The sequence below is a fragment of the Vanessa cardui genome, chromosome 1, assembly GCF_905220365.1.
Source record: "Vanessa cardui chromosome 1, ilVanCard2.1, whole genome shotgun sequence".
Lineage (NCBI taxonomy): Eukaryota > Metazoa > Arthropoda > Insecta > Lepidoptera > Nymphalidae > Vanessa > Vanessa cardui.
In genome coordinates, this window is record NC_061123.1 from 4,112,463 (window position 1) to 4,135,677 (window position 23,215).

At 34.6% G+C, this 23,215-nt stretch overlaps 2 protein-coding genes across 6 annotated transcripts in view; both read left to right on the forward strand.

The window, feature by feature from the left end:
- LOC124539311 (solute carrier family 12 member 4) overlaps nucleotides 1-23,215 on the forward strand; it is a 448,925-nt gene that overhangs the window by 44,692 nt on the left and 381,018 nt on the right. The gene's annotated exons all lie outside the window — the stretch shown is intronic.
- On the forward strand, nucleotides 21,340-22,262 carry LOC124529794. The gene has a single exon (XM_047103739.1). It carries the CDS (start codon nucleotides 21,534-21,536, stop codon nucleotides 22,260-22,262), a length of 729 nt encoding a protein of 242 aa, XP_046959695.1. The 5' UTR covers nucleotides 21,340-21,533.

The window sequence follows — 23,215 nt, forward strand, 5'->3', positions numbered from 1 at the left end:
CGACATAACTTAGATGTAGCATCGGCAAATTCAATGAAACCTATTCCTGCCGATTCACGACACAACCAATAGAACCAGCTATCCTATACCCTATACCCTATCGCGCTATTCGTCGCTATAGATTCTCACCCAAGTGAGCAAGTGCATGTAAATCGACGTGTCAAACTGACGTATATATTAGGTCATACGATGTTACAAGTCATTACGTTTGTGTAAAGATCATATTCGCATAAGAAATAAATGTTGATAATTTGGGATAGCGTACTTAATTCGGATGTGATAGGTTTTAAAAATTTTGCCGATGATACATCTAAGTTGTGTCGTACTATACTTTTAATTAATATTATGTGTATATTAATGTTTAATTCAAGGATATAAAATATCAGAATTGAGTACATAGTAAAGTTAACTCATTGGTCTAACTACGTATACAGCTGGAGACGATGAGGGCCTGAGTTAAATTCTGTGTAAGACTTGTTATACGTTCTGGGCTGATTTAGAATTCTGAAGTTCCTGCGTCAATAAGGAAGTGGAAACCCGTGGGGTCCTTTTTGTTTAAATTTTAACCATAATTTAATGAGGAATATAATTATTATATCAAACATAACATGTCCATTGACCATACATTTAGTACAATAAAATATAAACATAATGCATTAAGATTTACTCGTTAGTATTCGGAAGTTAGTTCTTTTTAGAAATCTCTATGAGTGCCATTGTCATTTTGCCCGGGGCGCTGACCCCGGATGCCCTAAATCCGACCCAGGTACAGAGCTCTTTTCTGTTAAATGATGTCCAGAATATTGATAATACTAGACAAATAAGATGATTTAATCTGAAATATATTTATCTGAATAATTAAACGAACATCGTTAACAAACCGTCGACGTTAATTAACGATACAGGTATCAACAGCTAATCTTGCTGTGCCAACCATCCACTTAAATTATGTCAAATGAAACTATATATAGATATATTTATACTAAGCCCAACGATGATGTCACTCGTCTAGTACTAGTACGATCACCGTTAGACCTTGTGTTAGTGGCCCGTATCACATTGACTAATAAACAATATAACTTAACATGTTTTTAGATCATAATATTTATTTTATGCAGATACGAACGGGTTTACTCGACTTTTATTACTATTCATGCACATGTTATTAATGCTTAATGATTTGCAGTACTTCGTAAATCATTAGCTAATAAACCTATTTGTAAAATCCACATGCACTTTATCGATCGTATGCGCCGGTTATTATAAAGTCGTAATGTCGCCAATGTTTATTTCAAACTGGCGAACGCAACATTCGAAACTATATATTTTTGATGTTTCGATAAAAAATTAATTTATGTCATTAATATAATTTTATTTTACAGTTTTCATGTAGACGATCATGGAGGTTACACTGTGTGATATTTAAATAAATAAATATCATTCTTAAAATAGTTAATTATGTAATACATAAATATAACTTGTGTGACACAGCTGAATCCCGTCTCCTGTCAAGGAGAAGACTTGGAGGTTTTTCCACCACACTGCTCCAATGGGTGGTAAATGTGACACATTTAGTAATGGCACACATGTGACGAATCCCGCTTGATACGAGGTTGATAACGATGTTTTCTTTGACAGTAGCACGACATGCTTACGCCTGTTTAAATCAAAGTTTGGTTAAGATTCAAGTGTCTTAGATACTGGGGTATCTCGAGTCGAGAGAGAGAATTACATGTTAGATATGTTTTATTTTGTGATACAAAGTGCTTGCGAATAGATAATGACTTAATTCTTATGTTATTTAATGTCGAGCCGAGATGGCCCAGTGGTTACAACGCATGCATTTTAACCGATGATTGAGGACGCAAACCCAGGCAAGCATCACTGAAGAAAAATATCGTAAGAAAACCTAAATGTGTCTAATTTCATAGAAATTATGCCATTATTCCTTATGTAAATATTAAGAAGGAAATATGAGCGATAAAAATAATAAGTAATAAGGTACGTTTAACATTCGATGGCCTCGGGAAAACTTGTTTTAGGCGACGAAAACGCGCACACCCTTAACAAACACACTCGTAGTTCGTACGATAAACTATACAAATATTTGTCAAGAACTGAAATTTCCGTCCGAGATCATTATCGCAGTAGCCACTGGATCAATTAAGGTTCTAATTATTTCATCATATATACTTGTTGTAAGTAAAATAAAAATCGACGTATGTATTGGTGTTTCTTTAATACAGTTATGTGATCCTTTTGCTCGGTGCCAAAAGGGCCAATATCAATTCATCATTAACCTTTACTTGTGGTAACCCACATAGAAACAATATACAGATTCTGGTTATTTCAATATATACATAGAACCTTTTTGACATAGAATAAAAAAAATATTTTTTCATTTTCATTTGAAACGATTGGCAAAACTTTACTTAATAATATTAGAATATTGACGCATATCTAGTACCAGAACATTTATTTCTGTGAAAGAGTGCTTAAAAATGAATAAAATATGAGTAAAAGTAGTGAAGGAATAAACACAACGCGCTTACAAAAATACAACTAAATACATTATAAAATTTAAAAGCATCGGATGAATTTATTTATAAATATCGCTGGATTTACTAATAAAATAATCGCTTCTTTATAGCGAACGTTTATTCAGACTACATAATTCTAACGGATTTAATAAAGCAACCGGATCAAATCAATCTTTCATTGCAAATACATTGTAACTTGAACATAATCGAATTAAAACTTAATTCGATGAATGTAAGCAAGGAAGCAACTAAACTTTGTTTATTAGAAGTATAATTAACTAGAACTATTTGAATGGAATTATTTTAAACAATGCAAGGAGTCATTTTGAATAAGCATGTTTTTTGAATTTCGAATAAACATGACAGAAGAATCGCTTTTTACCAAAACATCCATCAAACAACGTTAAGGCCGAAAATGTTTAATAATGAAAACAATTAAAGAAGAATTTTCGTAATAACAGAATGTTTGAATTTGGAAAGAAAATTGCTTGTTACTCTTGTGTCTTACGCATCATGCATTTAGATATTTTTTATCTTCCATTGGTTTCATTAAAAAAAAATCATAATATTTTTTTTATGTTAAATAATATAACCTCCTTCTTCCGCAAAGAATTCAAGAAATCAGCAAAATCATATTTAATTAGTTGATTTTAATCTATAAAAAATGTATTGGATGTACGTGTTATGCCTTTTTAAATAGATCAAAATCTACAAACATGCATATCCATCAGCCATTCCCATGCACTTTATTTCAGGCACTTCTATCTTAAGTAGTGCCATTATCCCGTGATGCTTTCATACAGGCTAGTCTAGATAGGATGCACTTTACTCCTAACTCAACTGATGTAAACTCCACTTTAAAACAACTCAAAACGTTTGCGTAAAGGGTGAAATATAGTTACCGCATTAGTTTGTTGTTGTGACGTAATAATCTCAGGCCAATAACGAAGGTCATGGTCTCTTCGATCGCGCTCGTTTAAGGCTTTAGGTCTTAACTTAGACATAATAACTACTATGTCATAATTATTACGACTTAAGAACCGCTTTCAAACTAATTGTTACTAGTAGTTTAGTAATAGTCCATCTGAATTGCCATTATTTACCCTCACTATTAGCAAATATAAATCCTTTGCCCTGAGGTATTTCAGTTTAAAAGGAGAGTATATAGTTTTTTGTACCTGATAATATTTTAGATTTTATGATTATCCGACCGGTATGATGATAAAGTTTATTACTGAACTAACAAGTTGCTCACAGCTCTCGGGTTCTATATACCTGATTTTGATTCATAAGGGCATATCGAACGTATGATATTAATTAGTATCATAAATAACTAATAAAAATACGCAATTTACTAAAACAGAATATACTTCTATTGTTTAATATTTACACGCAAAGTTTTGGTTACTTATTATCTAGTTTTAAAGTATCTAAAGTATGATGGTAAAAGTTTTAATATAACTCAGATAATCCTCGCTCGTTCGACAAGTTTAAAAGCCTTTTCCCGATATCTGTGCACGAGGCAATTTACTCTCCGTTAAACAAAGTCGAATGAACGTGGCTAACCGCACTGTTCATCGGCTAACACTAATATCTAGCAACTACAGCAGTTTTGAAGTATTTTTCAAGCGTGATCTGAGTAACTTTGTTTCAAGGTCGAAATTGAGCACTACGTTATGTATACATTCATAATTCTATTTAACTTACATATTTACTATTTGAATTTTTTATTTAATATGTTGGAAAGAGTATCTACTGAGTTTTTTTGCCGGTTCTTCTCGGTAGAATCTACATTCCGACCAGGTGGTAGCTTCAAATAACAGTTTCGTCAATGACAAAAGTGCTTGTACTTTTACAAAGTACCTACTTGCATAAAGCGTATTTGGATCTTATAAATGTCATAATAAAACGCATCTGCAAACAATAATAACGGTCTGTAAATGTTTTACTATTGGATGAAGTTTGGTACACAAGTTTTGGTGGTTACTCTACTGCACAACCATAACAACTATTACAGAAAGTAGAAAAAGAGAAAAATAGATAGCACTTCTTTCCGAGCAGTGCAGTGACATTCTTTAAAAACACACTTTGTATCTCAGTAATAAAAACCTTGCTTCGATACGCTATTTTGGTACATGTATCTTCTAAATGCTACAATTATTAAAATTATACATGATTACAATTGTAAGGATCATTACAATTACAAGACAAACGTAGCCTCAGGTCCTGTTATTTGTAAAAAGGTGATTTAACTAACACGTTACTCATATTTCTTCTCTCTCTCATTGATCGCCTAATATGTCATCGGCTGCACTGACCAATGAACGTACAGATCAAAAAGCATAACAGTAAATCGGACTTTAAACAGCGTATCAGAAACGGGAGGTATATCCATATTGCCTGGTTTTGTCGTAATTTGATTTTTCTTTCAATAAATTCTCAGTATTAACTCGGAGTTTGGGGATTGGCAGTGATATACTCCTGGCCTCGCAACGCACGAAAAACCGTAATTATCTTATTGTGCATTTCCAAGTCTTTGTCGTATCGGAAATTCACTCAGAGGGTTTTTATTATATTTTCCGAACTGCTGCATTATCGTTGCAGAACACAAAGCGCAAAATAGTCTGGATATCAACTCATTTGGTAGTTTTTAAGAGATTTCTTTAAATATAAGCTATTATAGACCGGGATGACAAAATATTTTGTCATTTGTACCAGTATGGCGGTTCTTCAGAGGTCTAATCACGTAAAGGCAAAAAGGAAAATGATGGTCGTCGAGAGTCGAGATGGCCCAGTGCTTAGAACGCGTGCATCTTAACCGATGAATTTGATTTTGATTTGATGAGTCTTTATAATTCATCTCGTGCTCAGCGGTGAAGGAAAACATCGTGAGGAAACCTGCGTGTGACAAATTTCATAGAAATTCTGCCTCATGTGTATTCCACCAATCCGCATTGGAACAGCGTGGTGGAATATGTTCCAAACCTTCTCCTCAAAGGGAGAGGAGGTCTTTAGCCCAGTAGTGGAATTTACAGGCTGTTGTTGTTGTTGCTGTTGAAAAAAAACGAAGTAGCCGGTAGCGTAATGCCATATATCGTCGAGTTTAGCCAATCACGAAAATCACCTTGCCATACTTTTCCGACAGTTCCCAATGGCCGCCATACCACTGCAAAGACGTAATTTTTTTTTTTGCCAAACGATTTTTGCCTTTACGTAATAAGACCCCTGAAGAACCGTCATACTGGTACAAATGACCAAATATTTTGTCATTATCATCTCCCGGTCTATTAATTTAATCACTTTTATACTATAGAGCAAAGGGCTACCTGTAAGTGGTCATCGCCGCTCATCATCATTTTCAGTTTGTTTCTTACATCGATGTCATCATAGACATTGGACATTACTGTCAGAAGTATATTCATACTTCTTACAGCACTATAGGGTATTCACCCTCATCAATGCGAGATATCGCTCGTTTGCGTGCCAAGGTTGATGAACCTTGGGAGCTATGATGTTATAAAATCAAAATCAAAATAAACTTTATTCTAGTAGGCTTTTACGAGCACTTTTGAATCGCCATTTACAATTAAGTGAAGCTACCACCGGTTCGAAAAGTAGATTCTACCGAGAAGAACCGGCAAGAAACTCAGTAGCTACTCTTTTTCAACATTTAAAAAATATTATATATGTATGTAATGTAGGATACATTATTGCCTGGAAGTCAACAGGTTTTTCCACGCTTTTTTATCATCTACAAAATCTTGTATCGAATAATATGCCTTTTTTACCAATGTATTGTTTACAAACGATTTGAATTTACAAAACGGCAAAGTTAAAAATGTCTGTGGATATATCCATGTGGTTATCTTGTTAACCCTTCAAATTGGGACACATCAATCATAAGTATTGCTGTTTGCCGTCGGAATATCGTATGAGTGGGTGTCACCTACCCAGACGGGCTTGCCCTATCACTTAAGTTAATATCGGTTCAAGTTTGTTAATCAGCTTATGTCATAGATGATAAATGAAACAATTTTGATCCAAAGCTTATATATATAACGGTGGCAATAGCGACTATAATTTGAAATTATACCACTTTTTACAATACAGTTATCTACTAAAAAGATTTCACCAATCACATTTGTTTATAACAAGATGTGTTTTATACAAATTATTCAATGTAAAAATAAAAGATTATTATGGTATTTACGTCATTATAATATTACTAGTTGTTGTAGTTGTAGGGGATTGTTTGTCGCGTGTTATTTTATGTATTTTTTTGTCTATTTCATTCCTTGAAATTCAAATTTGCTACATACAAAATTTTATCAATCGGTTCATTGATTTGGTAGTGAAAGAGCAACAGACAGATAGACAGATATAGTTACTTACACACATATAATATTAGTATAGATTCTATAAATATATAATTAATACATTTCGTAATAATAAATGATATAAGGCTACTTAATCTTCTTACTCGTAGGCTCGTCCACGATGTAGGTAATTGGAGCCAACACGCGGTGAAGCCATACAGGCCCTTCGGTCACGACAGATTTCTGTGATAACCTTACGCTCGGAAGTGGATTATACAATCTGCCAGTGTCTTTTAAAAGTAAAGTTTTCTTTTAACGCTCAAAAAATAGAAAGATACGATTTAATTTTATTAAATAAAAATTTTAATTCGATCTTACTGGGCACCTGTTTCACTCTTATAGTATCGCAACAATTCCTTTATAATGTTGTTAAGAAAAATCTGAATATACTATTGTAGAGAAACGTAGAATATTTATACAACGGGCTGAGATGGCAACAACTAATCTTAATGTTGAATATTTATATTTGATTTTCAACCGACTTCCAAAAGGAGGAGGTTATCAATTCGTCTGTATTTTTTTTTTCTTTTTTTTTTATGTTTGTTACCTCATAACTTTTTACTGGGTGGACCGATTTTGATAATTTTTTTTTGTTTGAAAGGTAGTGCTTCCCGTGGGGTCCCATTTTTTTTTCCGATGATGGTATCCATATGAAAACGACATAAGTCTTAATTTTGCATTATGTATATGCGCGACAAATAGGTGAATAACTGAAAATCACGTTAAACAATTTTGATAATTCTTTTTTTATTATAAAATATATACTTCACAGGATCCATGACAAAGTAACGGAACGGAAGGGAACGGAACAATTCTGAGAAGCACGTTAGCGATACTCAGTCGAATCTTTTATTTATAGGTTATTTGGATATTTGAGTCACCTTCCGTAATGTGGTTATGTTTATGTAATTATCATAGTCGAATACTATAATCAACTAGCTAACTAACTAACTAGCAACCCCGGCTTCGCACAGGTGCAATACTGATACTAAATATACTACAGAATTTGTTTATTTACGACATCACATCGCAAACTTCTAAAATTATCAGTGTTTCTTTACTAAATTGTTCATGTATTATATACACAAACCTTCCCCTTGAATCACACTATCTTTTAAAAAAAACCGCATCAAAATCCGTTGCGTAGATTTAAAGATATAGGGACAGAGAAAGCGACTTTGTTTTATACTATGTAGTGATGGAACTCCTATACAGCTCGCAGTTAGGGTGCGATATGGGGCAGAATTTCTTACTATCTTTAATCAAATTTTGTGTGTGTGATGTGATGTCATATGATGTACGAAATATAGTTAGTCTTTTTCAAAGTTTTTTTGCTGAGTTCGACTACAGCTCTTTCGAGGGATCCTTGTAGTTTACGCCGCGTGACGTATTAAATCCGCATTTTCGAAAGTCTATTTTTGCTTTATTCGCAAGTTTCCTTTGAAATTGTCCTCGAAGTAGTTTCTGACTCATATAAACGGAACGCTTAATCTATCCATATTAAAAAAAAATAGTTAGTCAACATCAGCTTCACTTAAAATCAAAAAATAATTAAAAATTTTAACAAAAAGAAAAACCGACTTCAAACAAAACACTATTTTAAAACAAATGAATATGCACGAAAAAGTAATAAAAATAATTGCGTATTCAACATATTTTTTAGATTCTTCCTAAGTTAAATGAAATGAAAAATTTTAGACTACTTAAAAGTCTTTTGATTGTTGGGACAAGGGCACCGTGGCTGACACCGGCTCCAAATATACCAATAACTATAACTACATGATATAATCGTTAATCGACTTTTAAGTAGTCTAAAATTTTTCATTTCATTTAACTTAGGAAGACTCTAAAAAATATGTTGAATACGCAATTATTTTTATTACTTTTTCGTGCATATTCATTTGTTTTAAAATAGTGTTTTGTGTGAAGTCGGTTTTTCTTTTTGTTAAAATTTTTATTTATTTTTTTTTAATTTTCAATTAGTGCGCAACGAAGACCCATTTCGGTTAAAACGAAAGAGTTCCACATGTTATCAAATCTCCTTGGATGAGCGTAATGTTATAAGCCCCAAATCTTCTAAACATGAGGAGTCCAACATTTGCCTAGGCTTTATCATTGAAGATTCTCTCTAAGTTTATAATAAGGTATACGTAAATAACTTCTTTAATTGTACATTAACAAACTAATAACTGGATTAAACTGGATTTATTAAGTCAGTTTATCAGATCACCGCTAAACCTAAGATAAAAGCGATGAACTCATACATCACTGTTTATCGTAGCTGTAATCAGCTATTTTAGTATACACACCTCTTGCAAGTACAACGTCCATATTAAAAAAAAATATTAGTTCATCTTAGTTAATCTAAGTAAATATTTTACACACGTTGCTGCTCGCCAGTACTGTAACTAGTACTTGGCTTTGACGCGCTACCGCGTGTCTAGATTTTATATAATCGATAATAAATGTAGCAATTTTATTATTTTTTCTTATTTTAATAAAAGTTGAGTAAAAAAATAAACTTTTTATTTTTAAAATGTGAATACTTTTATTACATTATTATTAACAAAATTATATACAACAAGATTAAGAGGTTCTTGGTTGTTAGTCTCATTGGTTGGAATGTGTCTTCATTATTGAGTTACATGAACTAACACGCAAATGAAACAAATATACCAAAGCATTTGCTCATTGAAGACACAACTAGCGCACGGTGCAATGCTAGTGAGTCAACACAAAAATTTGATAAACCTAAATACTTACACGACCACTTTGACAAAGTTGAGATTAATTCACCGAAATTTTTTTAAGTCAGTCAATTTTCATTTCCGGACTAGTATATATACTATATAAGTTGACGCGGCTTCGCTTGCATTTTAGGGAATGATCGTCATGTGTTATAAAAAGTTTGCGTCCTTCCTTGGAGTAGGCTTTGACTTCATAGCACATTTTCTTCAAATTTGGTTCAGCTTTGGTCGTGAAAGAGGAACATGCAGACATGTTGAGTTACTTATGGTCGTATTTATGATTTTAGTATATATAAAGCACAAATACATTTGAATTTGAGAAACTATAAACCGTCGAATGTAGAATACATACTTGTTCAAATGAAGTTCATGTAATCAAGGTACTACGCTCGTCGTCGTATTAACATTAAATGTAAACGAGAACTAACTACGTAATGTAAATGTCGCTGTAGTAAATGTATCGTTGAATACATTCTTGATACAACTAATTTACGACGCAGAATATAAACAAATAGAAAAAATATAGCAAAAGATCATTACAAAACATTTTATTCGCCTTTAAAAATATAAAGAGAAATCTAAATAAACACCGTAATAAATTATTTTTTTATTATATAATATTTATATGTTTTGTATTAAAACATTGTATATATTTTATAAACACGAGTACAGACGTAATCTTATACAATCTCAGTGAGACTATAAATACCGCCTCAAGATCATACTCGCATAACTAAGGAAATATACATAAACTATAGAATAAACATTAGTTAATAGTTAGTAATTTATATTATAATATAACTATGCCATGCGGCTTCTGCCTGTCTCATGCATAAATAATTTGAAATTTTATGATACTAAACAAACATATATCGTGTTGATCGTAGATGACGTTTATAAAATTTGTTTTTAAATTTATTGCAATGCAGATAGCGTTCGAAATTCGAAATGGCCTTCTATCATAGCCGTGCAGTCTTGAAGTCATTCAGAAGACACATTATCATTAACATACTAATCCATCTTAGTATATAAACAGTGTTTAACAAACATATAGGGGTCTCCGCACCACAGTTTCCACCAGTCCTATTATTCCAGCCATGCTGACGAATATAATATATCTAATAAGTATTTCGCGACTAAAGTAATCTTGAAATATTTAAAATTATACCTAATAGCTTGAAGTTCGTATAATACTTAGCAAGAAAACGAATTAATTATTTATTTGGAAATATTATAAAGTTTATGATAATATATGTGAGTTAAATTAGGTAAATTATTTAAGTTGTTCTATTTTAAAAATGAAGAATTAGTAACTTAAGTTTTGATTGTTTCGTAAAATGTTAAAATGTGATATGCGATATTGAATTTAATAATCATAAATTTTTATAGTATACACGTGTCAAAATAGCGTAGCGCCGGAAGTCAACTGTCTACATTTCAACAGTTAAATACGAAGCGAATTGTAATGCAGTTCTATTCTCAAATGTAAGATGTCATATAACAGAATTTAAAAGACGTACCTTAAGGTATAAATTGCCTTGTAACGATGATTTAAATAAGTTGTTACATGTCAACCTGTTACATAATAATAATTAAATAATTAAAACGAGTTTCTATTATGATTTATGAGTTGTTAACGTAATTGCAAGAAAATGTATATTATTATATAGAACCTATACATAGTACAAAAAAGCGCGCGCTTTATGTGTTTTTTTTTTTAAAAAAAAAGAACGCTTCAAAAATAACCTTTTTTTCATTTGGTTTATATTCGTTATTTCTATTGGTCAGTGTTATCTATAATGTCAGAAAAGGCTCACAGCTTATGCAAACGAGTTAGAGACTAAACATTACGTAGCAGTACATCTAACATTTAAGTCTACAGATTAAAAATACCGATGATTTGTTTACATTATCGCTTTTAAAAACAAGTGAATAATGAACTATTAACATCAGAACGGATTATGTGTACGGAACCCCATATAGGCTTTTATACCTCTAACATAGATAGGATTCGATATTCAAACACTCACTTTAGATCTGGGTAATCTTATAATTGGATTATGGCACGCTGTTTGAGGTCGACTTTTTAATGAATATCACTTGCAATTTTATACGAGGAATTGTTGGAAATTGAAATTACATCAGGTTTTGGGATTGACCACAGTCATTTGTCAATTATTATGTAATAATTATATACCTATAAGATTTGAAATGCTAAATTTTTGCTAATAATCTGATCAGAATATAATTGGACTGATTGTATAATAAATCTGCTTATTTTTTTTACGTGTAATAAGCGCGGCGTATTAGTGTGATATGTTTTAAGGTATGTAGAGAAGGAAATCTGTAATCTAAAATTAATATACTTTTAATGACATATTAAAATAGCTGCATACAATGCACTTCTTACGACGTATTTCTGATGTTGCATTCATTGAAACAGTTTTTTTATATAAGTAATGAGATATATATTAAAGTGTTTCTAATAATTCAACCCAAGAGACATTTGTATTTTTTCAATGTTTAAAATTTCAGATATTAATCCTAGCTGGCTCGCATATGAACATTTCTATCATACGCCCGTCACGTTAAAATAAAAAAACTATAACGCGTTTATTTAACATTGGCTTTTTTATTGTAACAATGGCATGACATGACATGATATGACATATTTTGATTCAATACATATCATATTTTGTTAGTAATTGATCATGGGCGATATTAGGCCAATGTGCGACGTTAATTACCTAATTACTAACAATGTAAACTAATGAAATATATAACCACGGCCCACTTTAATAAATATGTGTTAGGCTATGTAAGCGAACATTATATAACGCGTTGAATGCAAATGGCGTTAATAATAAATAATTATAGAGAATATAACAACACATACACTCTGTTAATTTCTTACATTTGGTCTAAGGCTTTCTATCCCTTTGAAAATAAGGCTAGGAATCCACTACGTTGCTTCAATGCGGGTTGGTTTAATCACACGAGGCAGAATTTAGATGAAATAAGACACATGCAGATTTCCTCACGGCGTTTTACTTCACCGCCGAGCACGAGATGAATTATAAACACAAATTAAGCTCATTATAATTCTCCATCACCATATCGGTTTATAGAGAATATAAACTCTGTTGTATCACAGAAATCATGATTTATATATTATATTATTATTGAAATTAAAATTTAGTTTTATACTATATGGTTTCGTGTGTAATATATTTTAATTACATCTGTGAAAGTGAAAAATTAGTCCTGGAAATTCCCCAGAAGTTGTGTGATTAGAATAATGAGCTTGGCGAATACGAATATTACTCTTACAAATAGAAATAAATAACGTGAGTTCGGATACCCAAATATACCATTATAAAAGGCAATTTTTCACTATTTGTTACATAAACATATTTTCATACACTAAGCCCCTAGCGTTATCAATCATCCGTGATAGATGGATTACCGCGGACGATTTAATAGCAAACAGATTACCTATTAAATTAACTATGATTTTATTTTATACAAATCGTTTTACGTTTGTAAATATTATAAAAATATGTGACCATAATATAAAACGTAATTACGTAAGAATAGTAAACAATGTTTTGTTATATAGTGAAGTTACACTAATTAACCAGAGTATCTTAAGCGTGTTTGTTATTTTTGCAGTGCGAGTTAGTTGTTACTAGCGATCCGCCCCGGCTTTGCACGGGTGCAATGCTGATGATTACTATCTAAATAAACTACATAATTTGCTTATTTATGATATCAAATTAGAACATTTTAAATATGAGTGTTTCTTCACTGTATTGTATGTAATGTGTTATATACAAAATCCTTCCTCTGGAATCACTCTATGTATTATAAAAAGTCGCATCAAAATCCTTTGCGTAATTTTAAAGATCTAAGCATACATACGGACAGACAGCGGTAAGCGAATTTATTTTATAGTATGTAATGATGATTAATAATGACTCAATCAAATGACTTTTTGTTGGAATATCAAATATAACTCCTACATCATCTACCTAAGACTGACTAGGAAGATTTGTATAAAGAGAATTAAAAATGTCAATATATAGTCATAAAAAACTAGTAGTCCAGTCAAATTACGAAATGAATAAACATGAGCGAACACAGTTTGGGCATTTTGAGGATCGAAAGGGGGGTGCACCCTGAGCTTAAATTCCAATTTGAGGGGCTGTAGTGAGGTCAGCTCAAGGTCATTTCGACCGAAACGCGTTTAATTCGATATCTCGAGAATGATCACTGTTAGCCAAAAAATTATAGAGACCTTTTCTTTTCCAAATTAAATTTACCAACTTTTTTATTTAAAACTTTTTTTTCTAACATTAATATTTTTCAACTTATGACTCCCGCAAGGCAAAAATTTCATTTTTTTTCCTATTTTTCGTCGTTTTCTCCCCAACCATTGGATTTTATTGAATTTTACCGATCATCAACGTAAAGATCTTTTAATTATGAACAATTTTGTTCTTAAACTTTTTTCTGTAGTGTCAATACCTTCGTAGTTATATATCATTTTACCGAGCGAAATCCGCGCCACTGTCGCAATATAAAAAGGTCAATCGATGAAACTATTTAAAAATAGGGTATTTAATTTGGGTAAATTTTTCGGTTAATTTGGGTAAGAAGTAAATTAACAATTAAAACTGTTTCACACATTTATTGATAAAAAAAATAGGTTATAAAATTCGGAAAGTTAAGCACCCGAGGTCGATGGAAGTGATTCGTGAATATTAAAGGCCCTGGCGGTATCGGGGCATACGTCGTCCTCGTCCATTACGTCAAGATCATCATCGTCGGTAATCTTGGCCATATTGGAACAATAGTTCTCTTGGCAATTATTGCAAATAACTGAGCAAAAGAGGCCGGCCTTTCTGCATCCGCACGCTTTGCCGCAGTTGGTTTTGCATTTGCACGCAATCGATCTCAGTAAATTATCCGGAGCTGGTTGCAATGACATCGTTATTGGCTCCAATCCACGGGGGGTGCGACGCCAGCCCCACTCCTCGGGTTCCAGATAATTTTCCAGCCAGTATTGTACTTGGTAGAAACACCTCAGCGAGTGAAAAAATGCCGCATCAGAGGTAGGAGGAAGGGATTCTAATTTAACCCTCCCACTGCCTGCCATTTTTTTATATCCCTTATATCGGAGCTCGTTGAGATTTGTACAATTCGTGTCACCCGCCTTGCGATACAAATTCAAAATGAATTGTTCGCCGTTTGAAGCGATAGTTGTTTTATCTGCTTTGTCTTGCAGAAAAACTTCAGTTAACGAAACCAAATCCGGAGATTTTTTCAATGCGGTCATTGTTTTCAGCTTGCCTAGGTTGAATGGTGCCGACGTTGTGTCGCAACCACTAATGGCGTGCAAAAATAATAGGTTTTTTGCGGCATTCGGCCCATATATCGGTTTGAGGCAGTGTGGGCTATATGTAGCGTCCGTCGATTTGCCTCGGCCAGGTTTTCTCAAGAAAATGTTGTTGCACGCGCCGGCTGTTGCAGTCAGCAAAACCAGCAAATCCACGTCCTCACCAATAACAACCGCAGCACTATACTCCTGCGAAATTCTCTTAGCCGTACTGATAATTAGACCATCCGCATCCTCTACGGCTTGCTCCACCTCTATGTCTGATTTGATGAGAACCGTTTTCAGTAGTGAGATGAATCTGGTCTTATTGCTCTCGTTGCCTAAAAACTTATCTTGAGTTGCGGTGACGGTCATATTGTCGGTGAAAATTATATCCACACATGGCTTCAACTGGGATCGGCGCAGTCGTTCGGCAGATTTGGTGCCAAAGTTGGAAATATCTTCGGGATAGCCATCGAATACAATTACTACGTCTGTACCGTAGTGTTTTTTTGTGTATGCTACGTATTTCTGGCATATATCGGAGTAGGTAACGTTGCTGCCCCACACAACCCTGTGTAGAAGAAATCCACCGTCAATAATGAATTTTGGGTTCGGCCCTAAGTCCGGAGGTGTTTTTAACGGCAGGAAGCAATCATACAACGTAGATTTTGTGCCGTGGCGCATTCCTTCCTGTGTGAATAACGACATCGGATAAGGTGCCAGCTCGTGTTTTAAGATTTCTTTTAATTCCGTTGGCAAATTTTCAGACAGAGTCATTCGTTGGAATAATAACAGCGGCTGAACTGGAACAACTGGCGCATTGTCATCCACGCGGATGCTGTTGGTAATTGCAGCTAATGGAAGGACTTTTTTTTTTCGTTGAAACTTGTACGTCGCGAATGGTCTTCCGATCATCTCGTTCAACATTTTCGCGCCAACTTCATCGCAAAGATGACAGTTGATTGTCGAGTCGCCGATGGCACCAGTACTTAGTGACCGCAAGTTGCATGCCTCGATGAAAGGTTGGCGCTCACTCAACCAGTTGTCCAGTTTTTCTGAGTCGCTGTTATCTCGCACAATGCGCGACGGTCTAGCATCAACATGCTGCTCAGTAGTTGCGCTGAATACGCCGCAAAAATTTTCGACTTCGTCACAAACGTGTAGCATTGAGATCATTCCTAGAATCCATCTGGATGTTGTGTGAGAGTTTATCCCACGTCCTTGCGTTAGTCCACCAGCTACTTTCATAGGTCGATTTAATCTTTGCTCAATTACCATGTCGGACATAATTCCTGACCACGACTTGTCCGTAAAGTGCATCGTAAAGAAGCCATTAACAAAATCTTGCAGCTCGAAATCAAGAAATTTATCTTGCAAATCCATCATTCTCTGCAGATATATATGTGCTGCTTTTGCGTACAAGAAATGGCCACTAGCGTGGAAATATGGCAACATTTTTTGGATGGTGTCAAGATGCAAGTTCCAATTTCCCGATCTTTCGGCTTCAATGAAGTTTTTCATGAGCGTAACCATACGAAAGTATTGTATCCAAAGTCTTCCGGTCGGGCTCAGCTCTTCAAGTACTTTCAGTTGATTTTCGAATTTCTTATACGCGGCTTCAACAACAGGATTCTCGGCTTCTGCGAGGATGTAGGATCGTTCGGGCCCGGATAAAATCGAATCAAGTTCTTCTCGCTCTTCTTCCGTAAATTCGCTCTCCATGCTGTCAATTATCATCTTGGCTAGCGATTGGTGAACCAGTGTGTGTCCTCTGACAGCCCGAGAATATGCATGTCCAGACAAAATATGGACGACGCTGTTACCAGCGTATATCGTCTGTAGAAGCTCTGTCAGGCCACTGCCATCCATAATGTTTCCTATTGAGCCTAAGAAGGACATCAATAAATGAAACCCGCCCAAACGGAGGACTATTTTACCGACAGGTGAAGTCGAATCAACGCCAGATATAATATCGTGAGCTTTCATGAAAAGCGGAAGGTCGAAAGTGACAACACATCCTTTTTGCCCGGCATCTTTGCATTTTTCGGTAGCCAAACGTAACGCGGTATAAATAGTGTCTTCTTTGGACGGAGGAGCATCGATGACTGGTAATGGAATCACCCTCGTTTTCTTGAATGATCTTTCAGCTATCACTTGCTGCATGAAGCCATTCCATCCACCAATATCGGGTCGAACAGTCCACTTGCCATACAACCATAAAAAGTCGGCAAGCGTTGGAGAAATCGTCAGATTTATCGGACGAATGGAATTGATGTTGAGGGCACAAAGTTCATTCGGGCCACAACGGTTTTCGTATGTCTCGATAGGGATGTGTCCGAACTTTGCTATCTCCGCCGCAGTTAATTTCGTAGATTTCCGCGAGGCAGGTGCTTCGTAAGAGACGGCTTCGCAAGGAGTAACGCACTGTATACCCCCCATTACATGAAAAGTATTGTGGCCATCAATTGTATTAACATTGAAATCGGAATTATCGAAGACAAACTGGGAAAAACCATATACCCCGATTTTTGGAGAATGATTCTGGATACAGCATGATTCAAATAATAACACTTCATTGTAGGAAGAGCAAAATCCAAAAGCTGACAGTATGTCGATGAGATGTTTTGACGCAAATTTCCTGTACAGAAATGTTGCAACTCCCAATTGCAGGGGAGAATGAAATCGGCGAGGTCGAACTGCAGTCATGATGGCATGTGCGATGGTAGTGCAGATAGTTTCCCACTTATTGGTCGTTGAACACTTGTATTTCATTATTAAAGTGCGAAGAAAAACTTTGAGCGATTGTGGAATTGTCGACTCAATATTTTTCATGAAATCGTCGATCGGAGGAAATTCGTCTTGCAGCAAAAGGCCTCGAATATCTTCTAGTATTATTCCTGCTGCTTCTTCGACAACACGTGATCTCTCTTCTGCTGGATTTCCTTTTTTCGCCTTATAAAACGAATCGCTCAAAATTTTCGCACCTGCATTCGTTAAGCAAATAAATGTGCCAAGACGTGGTCGTTCGAATATCACGATATTATCGCGGTACTTGTTTATTAAGTACTTTTTTATGGTACGGAAGTCTACTTCTTCAGCACCCTCGATTTGGTGGGTTATGTCGGAAAGTTTAAATTGACAATCATCATCATTCGATAGCATGTAATTGTATATTGCGTCGACAATGTCTTCGATATTTTCACAACTGCGTCTTCTTTTTACTCCCCTTTTCGGTTTAACTTTTAAATCGAGCCAGCATTTGTGATGGTATCTTGCGCCAGCACCAACATCATCAGAAACTTCTCGTATACGCGCACTCACCGACTGTGACACTTGATCATTTCGGCCCTCCAATATCGACAATATGGATTTTTTCACCGCTGAAAATGATTTTACCGAACTTATACGAATTCGTTGTTTGAGGCGAACGCGTTGGTTCGTTTCTTGAACGTTTTCCGGAATCTTTTCGGTGCAAATAAAGCACGAGTTTTTGAAATCGAATTCCTCTTCATGTGGCACGGGTAAAGGTGTCGGTGTCCGCGATGACGACGAAGAGTCTGACGACAGACTTCGCCGTACAACAGCCGCCGCAGCTCTCTCGTCTCCATAATGTCTTTGACACGAAGAATGCACCCTAATAAATAATTAATACCAGGAGTAAATACTGGAAAATTTTGTGATGATGAAAAGTAATTTTTATAACGGTCAAAAAATAATGAATATTACCTTATACTCGATAGAGAGGTTAACATGCGCTCATGTTCCTTATTTCCCCTTATCACGCTGGCTTTTATAAGTGTTTGTATCCGTTTTTTTTGCACCGTTATAACTTCTCCTTCACTCAACGTTTTGCTGCATATAAAGCAATGTTCCATTTTTATTTTTTACAGCAGCACAACATTCTAAAACCGAAAATACACGATTTTTGATCCTCACTGCGTAGAAGCCAAGAAAACACTGAACAACTGAACGGTTATGCTCACTTCCACTCCCCTTTACCCCGACCCTTTCTTAGGCTAAAAATAGATTTCATGGGACGAGGGTTACCCCAGGTATAAAAATCGAGGACAGATGTTCCTTACTTGCACTAATACACGCAACAGTGTGTCTGTGGATACACGTTGCGACAATGGCGCGGAATTCGCTCGGTAAAATGATATATAACTACGAAAGTATTGGCACTACAGAAAAAAGTTTAAGAACAAAATTGTTCATAATTAAAAGATCTTTACGTTGATGATCGGTAAAATTCAATAAAATCCAATGGTTGGGGAGAAAACGACGAAAAATAGGAAAAAAAATGAAATTTTTGCCTTGCGGGAGTCATAAGTTGAAAAATATTAATGTTAGAAAAAAAAGTTTTAAATAAAAAAGTTGGTAAATTTAATTTGGAAAAGAAAAGGTCTCTATAATTTTTTGGCTAACAGTGATCATTCTCGAGATATCGAATTAAACGCGTTTCGGTCGAAATGACCTTGAGCTGACCTCACTACAGCCCCTCAAATTGGAATTTAAGCTCAGGGTGCACCCCCCTTTCAATCCTCAAAATGCCCAAACTGTGTTCGCTCATGTTTATTTAACCCGTTTTTAGCCGTAATTTGACTGGACTATAGTTACTTCGTCAAAGTTACAGACAGTTTTTTAACCCTTTTATCTGTTCGAATCAAAATAAATATGCTGTTTTTTGAAACCCTGTCGCATCAAATGCGGTGGAATTAGTTCCAAAACTTCTCTTTCAAGGACCACAAGAACACTGATTGGTCGTTATTGTTTTTACGATATGCTTCTTGTATTTATATCAAACACTCGATAGATTTGGCGATCTCCATGGTCGAGTGGTGTGTACACCGGTTTTAAAGGATACGCCACTTTGAGGTCCCGGGTTCGATTCCCGGCCGAGTCGAAGTAGAAGGTTTATTAGTTTTCAATGTCGTCTTGGCTATTTGTTGGGTGTTCGTTACGTCCGATTTTCCATAACACAAGTGCTTTAGCTACTTATATTGGTATTAGATTAATTTATGTGATGTCGTCCATATTTTTTTTATTATTATTTATTTATCTTATATTAACTGACTTTGTAACATTCGAAAAATTAAATCCATATTGTTCATTTAATTATTCTATCTGTTACTTTCAAATATAAATCTTAATGCTAATGTTTCTCAATAGGAAATCAGCACTTCATTTCATCACCTTTTGATTCTATGAATATTGAAGGGCGACAATTCGAGAGTCAATTACGAAAAGGGGTCGAATCGATTTAAATTATCTCGGATGGTAAACGTCTATTGTTTGAAGATATCTGTTCAATAACTACGATCCTGCATCTCCCTTTGAAATGTACCTGCATACAGCCATAAGAGAATGTAGGTACTTGATCATTTAGTTTCGTGGAATTCAATTTTGTTGATCTTATATCATTATGTTATGAATGAATAAATTCGAATAATAAAGAGTCGAGATGGCCCAGTGGTTAGAACGCGTGCATCTTAACCGATAATTGTGGGGTCAAACCCAGGCAAGCACCGCTATATATATATATGTGCTTAATTTGTGTTTATAATTCATCTCGTGCTCGGCGGTGAAGGAAAACATCGTGAGGAAACCTGTATGTGTCTAATTTCATCGAAATTCTGCCACATGTGCATTTCACCAATCCGCATTAGAGCAGGGTGGTGGAATATGTTGCAAACCCTCTACTTAATGGATGAGGAGGTCTTATCTCAGCAGTGGGAAATTTACAGGCTGTTACTTTACTTTACTTTTTTACCTTTTGATGTACATAGTTATATGACTGTTCAAAATTATGACTGCCTCGTTGGTTTAGTAGATTGTAAGGATCTCAAGGTTTCCAGTCGAAGTCATGACAGAAGTTTCTGAACGTTTTTTTGTACTAGAAGCATGTCTTCAATATTATAGACTTTTACGATCCTGTTATAAAGGAAAGAATACTCTTTTGTTTGAGCTCGCACTTGTTGTCGCTATTCTAGGGAACTTGGTTTGTCTCCGTTAAGTGAGGCCGAATGCAAACTGAGGGATATTATCATGAATATTCCTTTATATCTTGAATGTTTTAAGTATTAATATCGATATTGATTACAAACAAAATTTTAATTACGACGACGCGTGTTAGTATAATAAACAGACATTGTCGTTTTTTTTTGTATCTGCTACCATTTCATTAACTTCAGCAAACTGTGTATAGTACAATAATATATAAACTATTTGTAAGGTTCGGGATTTTATTACTATGAAATTTGTAAGATATGATTTAAATATATATTGTCTGCTTCGGGTAGGAGACAAAAAAACGTAACTACGTGTTTTGCAATAGTGCTAATATAATATTAAAATAAAATATAAAAACTTACATTTTTTTCATACTCTAGTGTAATATTATGTGTATGTGATTAATATAACCTACCAGCAGACTTAATTCCTACAATTAATCACTTAGTACCACTTATTAAACACTTGACACAAGTACACTATGGAGGCTATCAAAGATTCACTTGCATCAATGGCAGAGATGTTTAACACTAAGATGACAGCGTTTCAAAATGATCTGCAAAAAACATCCACTCCATTGACAACTGCTTCTCTGGCTGCGGACTTCAATGTATTCCAAAGTTTTATACTCTCTGCTTTGACCACCTTACAAAGGCAGGTTGAGTATCTCGGTAAGGAAATAGAGCGCCAGGAGATGAGGAGAAGGCGTAAGATGCTTCTTTTCCATGGGGTTCCTGAAGTGAAGTCTGAAGACTTGAAAGCGCGAATTACTAGTCTGGTTGCTGAGCATTTGGACTTAACTAACTTTGCCAGTTCAAGTATCACAACATCATATCGCCTAGGTCGCTCATCTGTTAAGAAGCCCAGACCTATTGTTGTGAAATTCGCGGAACAATCTATACGTAACCAGGTTTGGTATGCCAAAACGAAGCTCAAGGGCTCTGGAATTACTCAATCTGAGTTCTTAACCAAGTCCCGTCACGAGGTTTTCCTTGCTGCCAGACAGCGTTTTGGCATTGGTAAGTGCTGGACCCGGGATGGCTGGATACATATTATTGCATCTGATGAGTCTCAGCATCGTGTGGAGTCTTTGGCGGAACTTGACGCTATTTCTCAACAAACACCGAAATCACCGACGACAGTAGAAACGAGTAAAAGTCCTGTGGCTAAAATTCCTGTTGCTCGAACGAAAAGGGTAATCAAGAAATAGTTTTCGATGTAAATATACAGGACTAGTTTTCGTAATTCCCTTTTTTCAACAATTTTTAGCGTAAAGTACCCTTTTTTTTATTTTTTATTATGTATTATCTTTTTTATTATTCACGCAAGTCAAATGTAGATTATGACAACCTGCACTACAATGACAATGACAATTGACAGTTATGATTTGGATGCAAGTAATTTTGCACACTTCATAGTAGATATAAAGATAGATAATTATAGAACTTTACTTTTTTACTTTTTTTCTTTTTTTGTATAACTGTAGAATAATTTTAATTATAGTAATGTTCCATTTATGTCTTAATAATTTAATTTTTTTTTTTACTCTAGACTTAATTATTGTTTTAAGTGTTTAAAAAAAAAATTTTTTTTTTGTTTTCTCTTACTGTAAATTGATTCTTCAAGTAGCTGGTGGGCTTATGGGCTTAGTATTGTAATTGTATATATATATATATATATATATATATATATATATATATATATATATATATATATATATATCTATATTTATTTTATTTATTAACTTAAATATTTACATATAAATAAATTTTAATATATCTGTATACATACATAATTGATAGTATTTTTAATATTATGATTAATGATGACAACGACGACACATTTTTTTCTATGTCTTCTTCTTCCCATGGATTGAATAGTGACGACAGTCTTCTTAGTATTCCTACTTTAAGCGAAACCCTCGATTCTCACTTCTCAGACGTACTGAAAAATTTTAACATCGTACATATTAACGCCCAGAGTATTCCTGCACATTATCCCGACTTAGTATCGTCCTTTGAAAATAAGAACATACATGCAATCTTAGTGTCAGAATCATGGTTGAAGCCTTGCTTACCTTCTACCTCATACGCCCTTCCAGGTTTTCACCTCGTACGAAACGATCGTATTGGACGCACTGGAGGTGGTGTAGCAATATATCTC

Coding starts and splice junctions, on each gene's coding strand:
- LOC124529794 (XM_047103739.1), top strand. CDS start 21,534: ATGGAGGCTATCAAAGATTCACTTGCATCAATGGCAGAGATGTTTAAC.